The sequence below is a fragment of the Bos indicus genome, chromosome 26 (genome assembly GCF_029378745.1).
Source record: "Bos indicus isolate NIAB-ARS_2022 breed Sahiwal x Tharparkar chromosome 26, NIAB-ARS_B.indTharparkar_mat_pri_1.0, whole genome shotgun sequence".
In the NCBI taxonomy this organism is placed as follows: Eukaryota; Metazoa; Chordata; class Mammalia; order Artiodactyla; family Bovidae; genus Bos; species Bos indicus.
Window position 1 is genome coordinate 16,651,574 of NC_091785.1, and position 18,431 is coordinate 16,670,004.

The window sequence follows — 18,431 nt, forward strand, 5'->3', positions numbered from 1 at the left end:
AAGGGGCTTCTCCTGCCTGGAGGCCAGAGACATTCCCCCTGAAGAATTCCGGAAGTCCCTCCCACTTCAACAGAGCAGCCCAGCTTTTTCTGGTTTTACATGTTCATACCCTAAGGGTTTCACAGCCAAGGAAAGCCTTCACCACCTGGCTCTGGGACACAGGACCAATCTCGCCTCTCTGCTCCATTTTCCAGGCAGGATTTTTTTCTCCATCATGCCCACAACGGGCAACATCCAACCCTTTCCACATTTTCATGGTTCACACAACCTGCGGGCCACTGATGCCTGGGGAAGGCAGATACTCACACAATGCCAGTGCCACATTTGTCACACATGGGCAGCTTCTGGGCATTTCCAATTGAAGCAGCCACTTTGGTGACTGGAGCCTTAACACTTCTGAATCCTGAGGGCTTGTTGGGATCCCCTAAAAGGAGGAAAACATTTGGGTTAGCCAGGAAGGGCAGGATTGTATAAGCATCATTTAGCTCTTTCAGAGTCACTTATATGTATGTTCCAGCAAGGTCATGGGCACCAGAGTCAAACAGACTTGACTGCTGTGTGATCCTGGGCAAGTTACTTAACTTCTCTGGTCCACAGTTTCCTTTTCTATAAAATAGGAGAATGTTTCCCCTTCAAAGTGGAACAAAATGGTTGAAAAAGACACATGTAGCCCTCCCTGGCATATATGCTCAGCCCTCAAAACAAATTACATTACATGCTGATTAAATACATGCAAACACATTGATATGGGACTTAAAAATACTTTGCTGCTGCTGCTGCTAAGTCGCTTCAGTCGTGTCGGACTCTGTGCGACCCCATAGACGGCAGCCCACCAGGCTCCTCTGTCCATGGGATTCTCCAGGCAAGAACACTGGAGTGGGTTGCCATTTCCTCCTCCAATGCATGAAAGTGAAAAGTCAAAGTGAAGTCGCTCAGTAATCAAATGGCAGTGTAGTCAGAGGCCAAAAGAAACCCACATTACAAGGACAACAAAATCATTATAGTACAGAATGCTAGAAGTCAGATAAAAACCACCTGCCACAGAGCAGAGACAGTAGCAGCCTTCCTGCAGTCAGCTTTCTGCATGAAAAACCAGCTCCTAGTTTCCAGAGCTCTGCCTACAGCCCAGTTCATCACCTGTGTAGGTAGCCGTGAATAATAACGGTAAGCTACTAATATTACTATTATTGCTATATATTTGGCTGGCTGTGTTTCCACATCACATTTTTTTTTTCCTGTGATGTTGGCCCAGTAAGTATTGTTATGTTTGTCAGCTATTTACACATCTCTGTCTGGACTACAAATTACTGGACCACCAGAGCTCTGTTTCATATATTTTTTCAATACTCCACAGAGCCTACCACAGGTTTAGCAGAAAAGAATGGTGGGCTACAGTCCATAGGGTCGCAAAGAGTCAAACATGACTGAAGCAATTTAGCATGCAACATGCACAGCCCAAGGTTATCATCTTGCCCTTCCAAACCTTTCTCCCTTCCTTGCTCACAGTCCCAGCTTTGTTCATTATAGAATCTTTTTTTTTTTTTGCATTAATTTTTATTTTTATAAAATATTGCACTCAAGTATCATTTCTGTCTTGATTATCAAGTTTTGGGGTACCAACTTAAATTCTGTACCCAAAGCAAATGCCTCCCTCACCTTATCCTAATTCTGGCCCTGCCTGAAGGGATCTCAAAGGGGCCTGGCTGGGCAGCCTCATGACTCTGAGTGTCCCAAACAAGCTCCCTCGGTTTCTGGCTGGAACCAGCTGGGCTGTCTACCTGCCGTGAAGACAAGGAAATGGCATCTTTGCATACCTGGAAAGCTTGGAGAGAAAATCGGTAGTTCTAAGGAAGCCAAACCTATGAGGTCAGGGTCTCTTATGTGATGGACTGTTTTTCACAGAAAAATTACCAGGAAAGGTAGGAAGTGCAGGAGAAGAGAAGTAACATGACACATGAGCCCCACTTGGTAGGAGAACCCACATCTCTTTTTGGAACAGAGAGAAGTGAACTGATGGACCTGGGCAAAGTGTGAGTAGAGGAGGCTGTGGGCTGCCTGATGCTGACCTCGCTGCAGCTTATGCAGCCCTGCAGCACCACCTGCTGGCTTGATTTTCTTCTCTTACCTAGTCAGCCAACACTGCAAATGCAAAGAAAATTCCACATCTTTTTTCTGTCCACTTCACTGTTCAGCAACACTCAAGGGCTCCATACTGCCTACAGAATCAAATTCACGGTCCTTAACCGCACACCTGGTGGCCCTTGATGATCTGAACCACAGATCACCTAAGGAGTCTCCTGAAACCCTGGGCACCTGCCAAAATGAGCCTAGATACCTTCTGAGCAAGCCTCCAGCTGAGTGCACCTGGGAAGTCCTGTATTAGATATATTGAAATCACAATTGAAAAAAAAAAGACTCCTTCTCCCTGCAAATTTCAGAATTTGACCTAAAGCAAGAGGGAGTATGAGGAATCCTGGACCCTTTCTCCCAGTCCAGACGCTAAATTTCACCCCAAATGAGAAGACCCACATTGAGTCTGGAGAGTTATCACCAAGCCCTGCTGCAGCCTCATGGCTCAGATGGTAAGGAATCTGCCTTCAATGCAGGAGACCCAGGTTCAATTCCTGGGTCAGGAAGATCCCCTGGAGGAGGGAATGGCAACTCAATCCAGTATTCTTGCCCAGAGAATTCCATGGACAGAGGAGCCTGGTGGGCTACAGTCCATGCGGACACGACTGAGCAACTAACACTTTCACTTTTCTCACCTGCTAGAGCCAAACCTCCCACCGGGGCCTCACTGACTGTGTGCCTGGCACTTTGCACGTGTCATTTCCCTCCAGGCTGTAAACCACCTGTGAAGTGGCCATTATTAGCCTCACTGGACGTGTGCAGAGACTAGGACTTAGAGAGACGAGCCACTCCCTCGAGGTCTCGTGGTGAGTCACGGGCAGAGACTGGACACCAGTGCTGGTGGTGCAGGCTGCTTCATGAGCCACGGGCCTTCTCGAATGACAGCAACCCTCACCGAGTGCTTTTACCATGCACCAGCCACTGCCCTGAGCTTTGACCATTATCTCTCAAATGAAAACAGGCATTTGAGCTCCCTTACTTGAGAGCCTTCTGCATGTGGTAGATGTCTGGATTGGAACTTATGCTGTTTCTTTTGTGAAAATTTAATGCAAGTGCATATTAAGAAATAAAGGAGAGACCACAAGATCTATCTCCCTTTTCATTTTTAGCAAAATTTTTATTTTATTTGGCATAAGAAGATATCCAGTCATCCAACCTAGGGGAGAAAAACTATAATTCTCAAACTCTCTTGCAACTAGATAGGGCCATGTGACTAAATTCTGGTCAAAATATAAATGGAATAGTCATGTAGGACTTCTGGGAAAAAGAAAGCTGGTACATCTGGAAGATGGATTCCTCAGTTAGCCTTCCTGGTGCCTGGAAGTAGACATGATGGCTGGAGCACTAGCTGCCAACTAGCACCAGGAGGTAGCCTTGAGAATGGAGACCACTGGCTTGGCAGGCAGAATATAGGATGCAAGGGGTCTAGATATTGATGATCAGGGAACTGCCACCTCAAGACAGTTCAGTGATCCTGGGCTTCAGGTCCTTCTCTGTGACCTCTGTGACCTGAGGGCATTCAGTGAGCTGAGCCCTGAAAGGTATACGTTCTACTTTGGGTTGGAACAGATTGATATTTCCTTTCTTAAAGGATTTTACACCCATTTATTCAGAGTAGAGTTGTGATTTCTCACATGTTTTGAAAAATTATCATCCTCTAGGGTTGGACCCCGAGACTTCGGTCATTTGGGCTAAGACTGGAACTTAATGTAGAGTATATGACTCATTCCTTCCAAACTGCACAGGTACTCCAAGCAAAGGGGGATATTGCTGGCAGGGATAATATCCTTCTAGCATAAAAGAAAGGAGAAAGCAATGGCAACCCATTCCAGTACTCTTGCCTGGAAAATCCCCTGGACGGAGGAGCCTGGTAGGCTACAGACCATGGGGTTGTGAAGAGTTGGAGATGACTGAGCGACTTCACTTTCACTTTTCACTTTCATGCACTGGAGAAGGAAATGGCAACCCACTCCGGTGTTCTTGCCTGGAGAATCCCAGGGGCGGGGGAGCCTGGTGGGGAGCTGTCTATGGAGTCGCACAGTGTCGGACACGACTGAAGCGACTTAGCAGCAGCAGCAGCATAAAAGAAGAATTTTCCTAACTTCCTGTGCCTCTAAACTGCCAATTTCTTTAAGGAACCCACCAAAGTGGGGAGGAAGCCGGGGTGCTGGGTGTGTTCAGTAGGGGACTTTCAGCTAAGGAAGGACTCCTGGGGAGTCGACTCTGCAGTTGGGGACTTTCAGGAGGAAGGGGACTCTTCCAGAGGCAGCTCAGTTCTGACCCTCACTGGCTGTCCTGGGCAAAGAGCCAGCCCCTCTGGAGCCTGGCTGAAGTGGATCTCACAGAACCACCACATGTCCCTCCCAGAAGTACCAACTCTCTCTTCACAAGCAGGCACACTGGGAGCAAGAGAGCAAGAGAAGGCAGGACTCCAGCGAGCCTCAGGGAAAAGGACAGTGCAGAGTGTAGAGGGCTGCAAACCCCAAATCTCCAGACATCACTGGTAGCTAGGCTGACAGTGAGAATCAGAGGTGCTTATGAATGACGACCTGGGAGGTGGATGAGCCTGAGAGCTGTGGCTCATAGGTCACCTTTTTGAGAAGGAGGAAAAGCCTCCCTTCTACAGCACACCCGTCTGCCAGGAATTTCTCACTGTTGTTGCTACAAAGCTGAGATAGCTTGCTGCCATCCACTTGAAAATTATCATAAGAAACAAACAGTGTCTGATGTATACAGGGCAAAGACTATCTCCTGAGACCTGAAGAGCCAAACGGGTAGCCCTGGGTGCCTCGAGCTTCAGATCTCACATGTGGACAAGCCAAGGCTGGCCTGGAACCTCTTGATGAGGTTTCAAACATTGTCACAGTTATGAAGCACCTACTGTGTGCGCCAGTCACAACTCTGGGTGTTTTGTGTAATTTGATCCTCACACCAATCTTAAGAGGAAAGGATTTTTATCCCCGATTGACAGATGAGCAAACAAGTCTAGAAAGGTTCAAAGGGTTGCCTAAGGTCAATTCCGGGGTATGTTGCCAAACCGGGGGCCCTCGGACTTTGAAGAGGCCGTCCACCCTAGAGCAAGAACAAGAGCATGGCCCCAAAGTGAAGCCCAGAGCCTGGCTTCCCTGTGCTGCTGATTCATTCACTCTGCTGTCACAGCCCACGACCTTCACCCACTCACACGTGCCAACCACCACAGAAGCACGGTATGTGGGCTCAAACGAAACTAGTGGCCAACAGACACCCCCACAGAACGCCACAACCGTCAAGTTCACCGCCGCCTTCAGTCTCCCTCAGTGCCTGCGACAGGAAACAGCTAAGCAGGTGTGGCTGAGAGCTCATTCAGTCCCCCTCTTTTTTTGAAAGAGCTTTTAGCATTTAAGAGGCCGGCCTTCCAAAGCACACTGCTCTCTCCACCTCTCAGGCTGTGTTCACCTGTGTTTCAGCAACGACTACCCCTCAGCTCAGGCCTCAGACAACAGCTTCTGACCACACACACGGCTGATTACCTTTCTCCTCAGACTCCAGAATTTCCTGCAAAACCAGGAATGAAGTGGACTGTTTCGGAGGCTCATTTAACTCCTGTTTCTCCTGAAGCATCTTGTAAACTTCAGATTCTTTATCGATGACGAGTCCGCTTGGAAGCTGAGAATGGTCTAAGCTGTAAAGAATGTTTGCAAGTTCATTAGGACACGTCAGAAGTTAGGGGGGGGAAATCCACCAGCACCCCCTTCCAAGAGAAGACACCCCTGTGTCAAAGAGTGAAGAGAAACTATCCCAATGGATGAAGCCAGCTCCTAATGCAGCCACGGACCCCCCTGATGATACGGTGAGGTGTCTGTAGGCAGGGCTGGTTGCTGCTTCAAGTCAGTAAGAGGCTAGAGTGGGTGATTCAACTACTCTTTGGCCTAATCCCATGGAACAGGAATGCTGTGCTTCTTTCAAAATTATATAAACAACATTATGTCGAAAGAAAATTTAGAAGAGGGAAAATGTCAACCACAACTGAGCACTGAAAACTCAGCTGAGTCCCCTTAGTCCAGGCCTCATTCTTTCCCCAGAGCAGAAATCAGTGTTTCCTGATGATATCAAAGTGTTCTGTCTGTCTCTATAAAACTCTCCTCATTCTCATGGCAAGGAGCTCTGGTCTCTTCACCTACTACACAGAGGTAACAGTGTACACCTTGTCCAGTTCACAGGGTTGGTGGCAAGGATGAGAAAGTAAGTACTTTGTTTTTTTTATTGGAGCACAGTTGATTAAGAATGTTGTGTTAATTTCAGGTATACAGTGAATCAATCGTACATACACATATATCCAGTCTTTTTTTAGATTGTTTCCCATCTAGGCCATTACAGAGTATTGAGTAAAGTTCCCTGTGCTATACAGGAAGTCCTTATCAGTTATTATTTTATTTACAGTAGTGTGTATATGTCAATCCCGATCTCCCAATTTATCCTTTCTCCCACCCCCAAACCCCTGCCTTTTCCCTCTGGTAACTATAAGTTTGTTTTCTACACCTATGATTCAGTTTCCGTTTTGTAAATAAGTTCATTTGTACCTTTTTTTTTTTTTTGATTCACATATAAGTGATATCACATGATATCCGCCTTTGTCTGACTTGACTTCACTAAGGCAATCTCTAGGTAAGTACTCTGTAAACAATACAGTGCTGCTCCATGTAAGGGAGATGGGGGCGGGGGGGTGACAGAGGCCTCAGCTCAAGCCTAGGGATGGGGCCAACCAGGCCTTGCTGCCCACACCTCCCCTTGTCCCTCTGGGCTCCCCACGACAGGATGAGACAGGCAAAGTTGGGGCCTCTTTCCTCCAGAGCCCGTTTTCCAGGGGAGGCACTGCTGCTGCCTGGTCTGAGGGAGGGTGGAGAGTGAAAGGGAGCAGACTCCAGTGACCTTTACCTCTTAAGTCGGTCCTGAGTCCCACCCCCTCCACTGCCTGCTCTAGCCATGCCATCCATTAACAGCCCAGCTGACCAGCTTTCTAACTTGTCCCCTGGCTGCCACTCAGCCCCTGGAACTGTCTTTCCTCCGACCGGAGGCCAGAGAGAGATTTTAAACATAAGAATTAGACTGTGTCATGATGTGGCTCAAAGTGTTCTCATCTGACTCAGAACCAAATATTTACAGTTTTAATAACAAAAACACAAGCTTAACCAAATTCATCTTCTTTGGAGTAAATATTTGCTACAAAAAGTACAAAGGCCATAAAAGATGTGGCTCTGCTCCCCTCTCCAAGCACATTGCTTGGTACCCACTGCTCACTCCAGGCAGAAAAGCCTTCATGGGGTTTCTAGGACACACCAGACTCGGGGCCTTTGCACATCCTGCTCCCTCTGCCTGGAATATTCGCTCCCCACACAGCCCCATGGCCTCCATGCTTCACTCATGTCTCTGCTCGGATGTCCCTCCTCAGAGGGGTCCCCGACCCTCAGCTTAAAACACTCCATCTCATACACATCACTTCTCCCCTTGCTCTGCTCCATCTTTCTCCACATGTTTCTAACTCTTTTACCATAAATTATACTTATTTCTTTATTGTCTATCTTTCCATGCAAAGCAAGCCCCACGAGGGCTGGGCTATGGCCTGTCTTTTCCATCATTGTGGGTCCTGCCCTCAATCAGTGCCTGGCACAGGACCAGAGCTCGGCAGGCATTAGGGAAGTAGATTAAGTCCCTCTCTCCTCCTCGCTGCACCCTGTCTCTGCTCCTGTGGGGTCACAGGGAACCCCCCCCAAGGCTGTGCCAGGGAAATGGGCAAACCAGGTTCCTGGGTCCTGATCACCTGCAGTCTCTGAGCCTCGGCTGCTTTTTCAGAAGCCGCCACCCGCTGGGGAAGAGGGACAGTATGCCCGGGGGAGCCAAAGAGGAAATACCAGATGGCAATGCAATTTATAACCCACCCATTGTATAATCAGTTTACATTCCATTTTAAATGTGCCTCAAGTCACAAGGTCACTCACATCAGTGAAATTCCGGGTTTTTGCTTTGACTACACAGCCAGGTTCTCACAGTTGAGGACAGAGCCCTCCAAGAGTGACCACTGCTCTGCTGCTCTCAGGGAAGGTCACCATGTAATGGGGAGAGACGCATCCGCGGGTCACCTGTGCTGGCTGTGGGTGCAGGAGCGGGTGGCCACCACCTCTGTCCACCCACAGTAGGTGGCCCCTGCACTTGCCTCTCTCTTCCACTCCCCAGGCAGGTGATGGGCCACCCTGAGGAGTGACAGTCACCAAGAGCCATGGTCTTCCTCTGGCCACCTTTTCAGCCAGACTCCTTCTTTGGGTCTTGAGTTCTGAGCTGGCCCTGTACTAAATGAATTATGTTATTTTGACAAATGTTTTTTTCTGTTACACTTAGAACTATTTTAAAATCAAGATCAGACCGTGGAATGTTCTTGGGGAGAATTTTTCCCCTTCTTTGGCGTATGTTGTTATGTCTGGAAGCCACCAAGGGACCGCTAAAAATGACAGACCCCAAATTACAAGGTCATCACATATTCTTCCAGCAAACTGTCTTGGAAAATATCTCTGTGATTAAAAAAAAGAAAACAACTTAGTGTTTCTTCTTAAATAATGACAATATCTTTCCACCACTTGACAATTTATAAAGCACTTTCAATATCCATCGCCTTATTTGAAGCTATGGTTTGCCTAATTCAAAAATAAAATCCTAAGACCCAAGTCTTAAGACATTAGACTATCAGATATGGACAAATGACATCACTGTATCTTAAAAAAAAAAAAATTCTAGGACAAAAATATGCATGAGTAATGGAGTCCTAAAAAAAGCATTCTCATTCTGTACATATAGTAACAGCATTGAAAGGAAGAATTCTAAAGTGATAAGTTTTCAAAAAATATTAGGTATATGACTAGAGTTAGCAGGAGAAAAACTTCTGAGGGTGGGTCACTAAAAGCACAGTCTTCTAAACTCAGTCTTTACAATTTTAAAAACAAAATACAAGAATTTAATCAATTTAACTCCTTCAGAGTAACTATCCATTACACTCTTCATATTTCCTGCTTCTTGTTTCTCCCTGTCAGACTTGATGCTGAATGTATACCACCAGTTCCCTCAGTGTTTAATACTTTCTTCCAGTCTCTTAGGCCCTGACCATAGGACCTGTCTCCCCAGCAATAGCCCAAGCCAGGCACCCTCTGCCTGATGAAGTATCTGACATAGCTGGGTGTTTAAGGCCAGCGGTTTTTTGAACATCAGGAAAAAACTCCCTTTGAGTTTGTCTCAAGAGGAGGATTTCAGAGGCTAAGCCTGCACACCTTAAGAGAATACACAAGCCTGTTCCAGTCAAAAGAGGAGCTGGGATGAAAGTCGGAAAGTCAAGGAGAACAGAGAAAAAGCACACCTATGGTTATGGGACAGTAACCCTGGGAAAAGAGTCTGCTCCACCAAAACAGCAAAGTGACCAGAGTGGACATAAAAGACTCTTTTTTTTTTTTTTTGCACCATCACCTGCAGCACAACTTAATAATCTGTATATAAATCTCAACTAAAACAAAGAAGCCATAAGAAACAAATCCCACTGCTGCTATAACCTTAATGGCATCATTTTTCTCACACAGTAAGTCAACTTTGGTTCCACACTAAAACTGCCTGTTTGTGTGACATATTTGAGACAAAAAGAGAGATGACTTGAATTATAAGATGCATCCAGAAAGAGAAGATATTCTCTTCATAAAAATAATTTTCCAGGACATCCCTGGCAGTCCAGTGGTTAAGACTTCACTTTCCAATTCAGGGGGTGCAGGTTCCATTCCTGGTCAGTGAACTAAAATCCCACATGCCTTGGCTGAAAAACCAAAACATAAGACAGAATTTTTGTAACAAAATTCACTAAAGACTTAAAAAACTGGTCCACATTAAAAAAAAAAGCTTTAAAAATAAATAAATATATAAAAAATAAAAATCATTTTCCCACTGGGGAAGATGGGAGTAGGCATAAGTGTCTCTATTCTTCCCGCTAAGTACATCTAAACACCTGGACATCAAATATAAGATGAACATAAGATGCAGAAGGGGGACAGGAATGGGGGTGTGGATAGGGGTGGAATCTAATTGGAGCAATAATAAAACTGCTTAACAGAAAAAAAAAAAAAAGAAGGGGGACAGGAGAAGGCAGGCCAGCCAGAGACCCTGGGACCCAAGGAGTAACATTGATGAGTTCCCAGGGTTTCCTTTTTGCTTCATATATTTCAGATGTGGAGCTAAATAAGGCAGCAACCCAGAAAAGGCAACAAACTTAGATAAGACAAGGCCCCAGAAAAGCGTGCCCTCTCCAACAAAATGATGGAGAAGGCGACAGCCAGGATGGTGCAAGACTCGGAAACAATAACCACTTTTTTCCCGGACAAATGAAGAAAAAAAAAAAGGTCAGTGCAGAGTCTTGACTTCCACCGTCACTGGGCTGAAATGAGATGCCCCAACCACCGCACTAGGGTACTGGAGAATGACCAGGAGGAAGCCCGGATGCCATCCCTGCCCAGCTGAATGAAGACAGCCTAGCGGCTGTCTTTCACTACCGCCCAGCAGTGAACAGGCCACCACTCAACCGCTGTGAGTCTCTGGAGGCCATGTGGGTACCCACAACTCCCACGCCAGCAACAATGCACAGCCCCCAGTAACCTCCAGTATCAACACAGAGAGAGTGGGGAAACTAAACTTCTACTCCCAGCTTGGTTAAAACCACTCCTCCAGGTGGCCCATCACCTGCCGGGGGATGGGAGGCCCCCACAGTTCCCTGTGGGTGGGAGGAAGACAGACAAGGGCAGAGACCAGGAGCCGTGGATGGGCAGGGGTGGTGGCTTCCTTCCCCCAGTTGCAGCCTGGGCAAGTGACCAGCTGATGAGTCTCTTCTACGTAAATTTTGCCCTTCCCTGAGACCACAGAGCATGTTCATTCTTTGAGCTTCACTGATGTGACTAACCCCAACATTCTAATTTTCAGGATGTTACCAATGATGGAAACTGGCTGAAGGGTACAGAGGATCTCTCTGTTTTGCTTCCTATAACTGCAGTGTGCATCTATAATTACTGCAAAATAAAAAATTAAGTATAAGAAAAATTTTCTCCAAATGATGAAGGTTAAACACTAACTGGAAATGATGTAGAGATTTTAGTATGTGATTTTTACATAGGTGGTGAGGATGCAGGCTAACTCAGATTCTTCGTGTCTGAGATGCCCCAACCTGGTTACCCCAATGTTCACCAAATATGTAAATCTGAGAAACCCGATGGAATCATTTTTGAAAGGGGATCCTGGCCAGAAGGCTCCCTAAGTTTTAGTCTTCAAAGGCCTAGATGCTGGACCTAATGAGAAACCAGAGGAGTAATTATGGCCACCAGGAGAAGAGGGTGGGCTATCCAGACCTCAGAGCCCAGTCTGTGGGCCGTGGACAAGTTTAGTTAGAGGAACAGGCAGCCACCTTCATGAAGGAGATTTCCTTCTGACCCAGTTCCAATGAGTCAGGGCTACTATAGTCCCTCTGGAATCACTGGAACAAAGAACAGTGAATGTACTCCCTTATTTCTACTATACTGATTTAGAAATCTGCCTCATGAGTTCATGGGGGGATTGCCTGAGAACACAATTAGGAAAAACTAGTATCTTGGGGTTACTATGTTGGTTGCCTGCATGCTAAGTCCTTTCTTTGTGACACAATGGACTGTAGCCCGCCAGGCTCTTCTGTCCATGGGATTCTCCAGGTAAGAATACTGAAGTGGGTTGCCATGCCCTCCTCCAGAGGATCTTCCCAACTCAGGGATCAAACCCATGTTTCTTAGGTCTCCTGCATTGAGTTCTTTACCATTGTACTACCTGGGGGAGCCCAAATGATTATTCCACGAAGAGGCTACCACTCTATCAGAAAGGTAATCAACTGTGCTGGTTGGCTGAACTTAAGCTACAGTGCTGGGAAATATAGAAGCATACAGTGAGTCACAGCAAAATCTTCTCCATGACATTTGTCTACATGCTTCCACTCTACAGAGCTCCTAGTACTTGGAAGTAATGGGTATGGAGCACTTCATCCATGCTGAAATCTGTAGTAAGTAGCATTTATAGAGTACCACCAGAGGCCAGGCCCCATGGTGGATATTTTTTGCACATCTCACTGAAACTTCTCAATAATCTAGTGGTCAGCTAGTTTGCATTATCTGCTTTATAGATGAAGAAACAGTTTTAGAGGTTGTGTGGTTTACCCAAGGTCCCAACAGCTAGCAAGAGGCAGAGCTAGAATTCAAGCTCAGGTCCCTCTATCTATCAAGCTTGCACCTTTAAGAAAGTATCAAGTGGCATCATATATATACATTGAAATCTAGGCCCAAATCACCAGAAAATGACCACAGCCCCTAAACTCAGTGGAAAGAGGTCAGAGGGCAGGTGAAAGTTTTCTTCTGAACAGAGCAGAATTTCCTCCACCCTTAGTACACAGTAGGCAGTCAATAAATGACTGTTAAGCTGAACTGACCCAGAGACCCTCCCACTCAATCTTGTGTGTGTGTGTGTGTGTGTGTGTGTGTGTGCTGAGAGTTCAGGTGGCAGATGGTACCTTTCATATGCCTTACCAGGTTAATTTGGAAATGGCAAGGCACCTATGTTCTTGTCTGATGGAGATGTGGCTCTGGGAAATCCTATAAGACACACACACCAGGCTATTTTGAAGTGCATGCGACAAAGAAACTCAGAGTGCACCCCAGGGAATCAGTGATGACCTCAGATGCAAAGTATGAAGTGAGCCAATTCTGGAACCTCAGCGAATTTCACAGACTAAACAGTGGCGGGGTGAGCACTTGCGACTTCTGCTGACGGAGCAGGCAACAAGACCCGGTGGCTGCTGGGTTTGCACAAGACTCTTCCTTCCTGATAAGCACAACTGCCCTCTCTTGGAATAGACCAGTAAGCAGAGACCCATGCAGAGGGCACTTCCTCTGCCAGGGGCTGCCAGTATCTCCACTGTTTCTGGATTCATCCTCAAAGAGTTTGGGATGGAGCAGAAGCTGGGCCCCTCTCTGCGGTGAAAATCTGGAAGGAGACTGGTGATAAAGACTCAGAGGCTACTGTAGCCAAAAAGTCTGCAACAGGAGGGGACAGGGCCTGGAGGACAGGCTTGCACAGCGTCCAGACAGTAGAGATTTAATTGTTTCAGATTGGAAGGAGGGGGCAGGCGGGAAGCATGAGAGAAGAAAGAAGACACGAATGAAAGAATAACGGCCAAGGCCATACTAAAAATACTCCCCAGGCACATACTTCTCCCAGTGCATAGCAGCCTTTCAGTGAAGGATGTGTCATTTCCTGGGTTATTAAATCCAGATCATGGAACATTCCACTCTGGGACTGTAAAAGAGGGTCGCATTCTCAGCCTCCCTCAGCACAAAAGCACCAAAGAATGGAGATCACAGCTCTCGGTGTTTCACCCCCAGCTCCCCACTGAGCTGCCTGAGAGAAAGCTTCGCTTCAGAGTCTGCCCATGGAAAGCTTAGGGGGGCCCAGCGTGGCACTCTTTCTCAGGCACCCCAGAAGTTCCCACAGTCACCTTGAAAGGCAGCCCCATCCCAAGCCTGTAGGACTCAGAATTGGAGGGCAAAGAAGTGTTAATAGCCACTTTGCCTTGGTATACTACAGCAAATGCTGGTGACCACTAACATCTTGCAAAGCCAAGTCACGTCACAAGAAGTCTCCCCTGATAGGCCCTGTGAAGCTCAGAAAGAAATCACAGAGCCCTCCTGGTGCTGGGCCCAGGGGCCTGCATGCAGCCAAGTACCCCATGATGCCTCTCTCTCTTTCTCAGGGAGAAGGACCGTATGATAAAGTATGATCAAGGAGCTCTCGAGAGGGTCCCCACAATAGCTCCTTTCAAACATTTAAGTAGTTTGGAACCTCTCATGCTGTAACCTGTCCTAATCTGCACCTGAAGCAATGGGTTTGTCATTTAATCACCCTAACAGCCAGGCAGAGTCTTGCTGAAGGTGAACTGCAGAGAAACTGAACAGCAAAACTGGCTTCAGAGCTAAATATGAGAACTGAGGATTTCAACTCTAAACGAAGACAAAAAAACAGTCTAAGGAATGAGAGAAAATATTTGCGAGCAATGTGACCAACAACAACGGGTTACCTTCCAAAATATGCAAACAGCTCATACAATTAACATAAAAAAAAAAAACAATCAAAAAATGGGCAGAAGACCTAAACAGACATTTCTCTCCAAAGATGACATACAGATGGCCTACAGACACATGAAAAGATGCTTAACATTGCTAATTATTAGAGAAATGCAAATGCAAACTACAATGACGTACCACCTCACAGAATGGCCATCATCCAAAAGCCCACAAATAACAAATGCTGGAGAGGATGTGGAGAAAAGGGAATCCTCCTACACTGCTGGCGGGAATGTAAATTAGTGTAACCACTATGGAGGACAGTGTAGAGGCCCCTTAAAAAAACTAAACATAGAGCTACTCCTGGGCATATATCTAGGAAAGACGAAAACTCTAATTTGAAAAGATACATGTGCCTCAATATTCACTGCAGCACTATTTATAATAGCCGAGTGCCTAGCAACAGTTGGTTTAAGAAGACGTGATACACACACATACACCAGAATATTACTCAGCCACTAAAAAAATGAAATATCGCCATTTGCAAAATGAATGCTGCTGCTGCTGCTCAGTCGCTTCAGTCATGTCCAACTCTGTGCGACCCCACAGACAGCAGCCCACTAGGCTCCTCTGTCCCTGGGATTCTCCAGGCAAGAATACTGGAACGGGTTGCCATTTCCTTCTCCAATGCATGAAAGTGAAAAGTGAAAGTGAAATCTCTCAGTCGTGCCCAACTCTTAGCGACCCCATGGACTACAGCCTACCAGGCTCCTCCGTCCATGTGAATAGACCTAAATAAAATCATACCAAGTGAGACAGAGTCAGACAAAGACAAATATTATATCACTTATATGTGAATAACACAAATGAATCTATGTAAAAAACAGAAACAGAGTCACAGACATAACAAATTTATGGTTACCAAAGGGGTAAGTGGGGGAGGGATAAATTAGGAGTGTGGCATTAACAGATATACACCACCATATAGAAAACAGATAAACAATAAAGATTTACTGTGGAGCACAGGGAACTATATTTAATATCTTGAAATAACTTATAATGAAAAAGAATCTGAAAATATTTAAATACACACATATAGATAAAAAACTCAATCACTCAGCTGTATACCTGAAACTAACACAAGGTTATGAATCAACTAAAAAGAAGAAAGAACTGAGGGTTCCAAGGAGGAAAGATCCTCTGAGATCAGACAAGTTTGGACCACATGATATTTTCCAACAAATTTGACTGTCACTGGCATCGAAAAATCAAGAGATTTCAGATGAAAAACTTTCTGACTTCTGTTTTGATGCAACTATCCATCAGAAATGGAAATCCTAGGTCAGCATGTGGGGTCTGACTGGAACAAGGAGTGGTTTCCCCTCTGGGCTGGGCATGCACTGTACCACTCCCATGAGCTGCCCTGCTCCCCCGTGTCTGCACCCAGAGCTCTGTCCTCAAGTCCTCATCTTCCCTGCCACCTTTGGGCAAATGAGGTGACAACTTATGACCTAGTCCCTCCTGTATTCCACCGCACAGAACTGATCCCATCTCTTACTCTCTCTCCATTCTCAAACCCAGTTCTTTGCCATGGGCCGCAGGATTCCCTGTGTTTTTGGATTCATCTTCAAAGAGTTTGGGAGGGAGTTGATACTGGGCCCCCTCTGCCGGGAAGACACAAAGGATCCTTTAGATGAAGACTTAGAGGCAGCTGTGGCTAAAGGGCACAGGCCTCCCCAGCCCTGAGCAAGATGTCTCCTTAGACCTCCCCACCCTGGCCAAGCCCTCCTCTATCCCAGATGAGAATCTGTTCCAATGGACACACATTTATACGTGCACGGACATCTCTTCTTCCTATCGTTTCTACTGGTCCACTGGAGGGAAAAAAGCAAACATTGCTTCACCAAAAACTGCATCATGAAGTACCCATCCCTTGCCCACACTGGATGGTGAACACAAGCAGAGAGCCCCAACTCTAAACACTGAAGAATTTTTCAGGAAGCAGCAGGGCTGTCAAGAAAGGAGGATGGAAAAAAAAAAGAAAGAGGATGGTCACTTGGAAGAAGACAGTGACCACAGAAATCAGAACAATAATAACAGGGTCTCAGTGAAGAATCAACTGGACATTTTACAGCTTACTTCTTATTTCACAACAACCCTACAAGGCAGGTGGTGTCACCCCGTTTTCAGAGACGAGGAAAATGAATACAGAAACAACTGTGCTAGGGACTTCCCCAGTGGCCCAGTGGTTAAGACAGTCCCGTCCACTGCAGAGGGTGAGGGTTTGACCCCTGATTGGGTAACTAAGATTCCACATGCAGCCAAAAAAGTTAAAAAACAAAGACAGTGCTAAAGCAGACATTTTTCTCTGGGCTAGTGGTTGACCCTTCTCCACGCTGCCTGCACAGGCCTGTTCTGGTGTGGTAAGCCTCTCCCAGGACTGGCCCAGGGCAGACTGCATGGGCCTACTCACGCTCTGCCGTTCTCCTGCCCACTGGCTGCTGTCTTTGACTCCAAGGCGTTGTTGAAGCTGGAGATATTTTCAGAGGAGTAGAGGCCAGCTGGGTTGTTGTACTGGTTTGTGATGACCCTGGGGGCAGAGCTGGAGGCGGGTGAGGCAGTAAAGGGCACGGCACTCCGGTTGTGGGCGCTTCCTATGTGGAGGGCCTCCTGCAGGCAGGGATCAAAGGAGAGATCAAAGTGGTGTCCAGTATGTACTACTAAGTACATCCGGTACTGAGGTCCAGCAGAACCTGATCTTCTGCTGGACACCCCTAGGTAGGACATCCCTTGATGCCCTAGGCTGTCCGGATCCAAGTCAGAGCTGAAACAGCCTTTCAGGACACATTCCAGAGGGATTAAGTACCAGGAGGAGAGGAACCCGCATCACTTCAGTGCAAAGCAGGAGATGATAAAAGGTAGAGATAAATTCCCCAGAAAGGAAAGGTTTAGACAAGCAAGATAAGAGGGTTGTGGTGTCAACACTGAAGTGGCTGATGACTAGGCAGACAAGCCTGGGTGCACTAGCAGAAGCAGGCTACAGGGAATGACTGAGCTGTTGTTTCTTGTGAGGGAAGGCCAAGCTGATAAGATGGAAGGCTGGGGGATACCTATTATGCGGCCATGCCCAGGTAGCTGCAGGAAAGGACTTTAAATTCCTCTTGTGCTCATCCCCCTCTTTCTGTAATTTGGGGAAGCACCCACCATCAACCTCCACTCTAGACTGCCAGGTCTCAGTAGATAATTACTACAGCCACACCACCTCAGAGCTACTCTATGAACACCCCTCAAAAGCTTTTAAACTAACATTCCTTTTTAAGGAAAAAAAAAAAAAAATTCACAGCTTTTCTGATGGCAGCAAGGTGCTTTCTGCACAGGCATTCTGGGTCAACCCCTCTCCTAGCTGAGAGCGTACCCTGTGCAATCTATTAAACATGATGTGCGCCCTATTTTCTGGGCTTCCCAGAAATCTTCCTGAAACCCGGACTCCTCATTAACACTCAGACCCAGAACAACTGCCCCAAGAGCTCCTGTCCTCTGTTGCTCTTCCTTTTTTTTTTTCCTCTTTCTTTACTAAGCCTTAAAGTCTTTCATGCTTTCTCAGAATTGATGATGAAAACCACTAGCTTAATTCACTGTGTACTGACTTAGCTCAGTTGGTAAAGAATCAGCCTGCAGTGCAGGAGACCAGGGTTCAATTCTTGGGTTGGGAAGATCCCCTGGAGAAGGAAATGGCAACCCACTCCAGTATTCCTGCCTGGAGAATCCCATGGATAGAGGAGCCTGGCAGGCTACAGTCCACGTAAGAGTCGGACATGACTTAGCGACTAAAACACCACCACTGACTTAAAAGACAACATGAAAATGTGTTTATGATGATTCAGACAGGCTCCCTCTTTGACATGTTAGAAACAGTGAGGTTTTCCTGTACACCTTACACTGAGCTGACTTGATCCACATTGGACAAAAGTTCAGTACATGTAGTGTGTTCACCAAAGGGAAGTATAATTAGTTCTGCAAATAACTTTAGCAAAGTTTTAGGAAAGTTTTTACTGCACGAGGAATAACAATGACATAAGAAGTGGTCTTTAACGGCCGCAGACTTCCCAAGGGGTGGCCTGGGACCCTGCAGCTCTGTAGGGCACTCGCACAAGCAGCAGCCAGGATGGCAAT

At 46.5% G+C, this 18,431-nt stretch overlaps 1 protein-coding gene across 1 annotated transcript in view; it reads right to left on the reverse strand.

The window, feature by feature from the left end:
• The window catches only part of PDLIM1 (PDZ and LIM domain 1), a 40,722-nt gene that overhangs the window by 660 nt on the left and 21,631 nt on the right, over nt 1-18,431 (reverse strand). The window contains exons 4-6 of the mRNA XM_019952906.2: nt 16,732-16,928; nt 5,640-5,791; nt 307-424 (exon numbers count right to left, since the gene is read on the reverse strand). Coding sequence (XP_019808465.1) covers nt 307-424; nt 5,640-5,791; nt 16,732-16,928 — 467 coding nt within the window. The remainder of the gene's footprint in view (nt 1-306; nt 425-5,639; nt 5,792-16,731; nt 16,929-18,431) is intronic.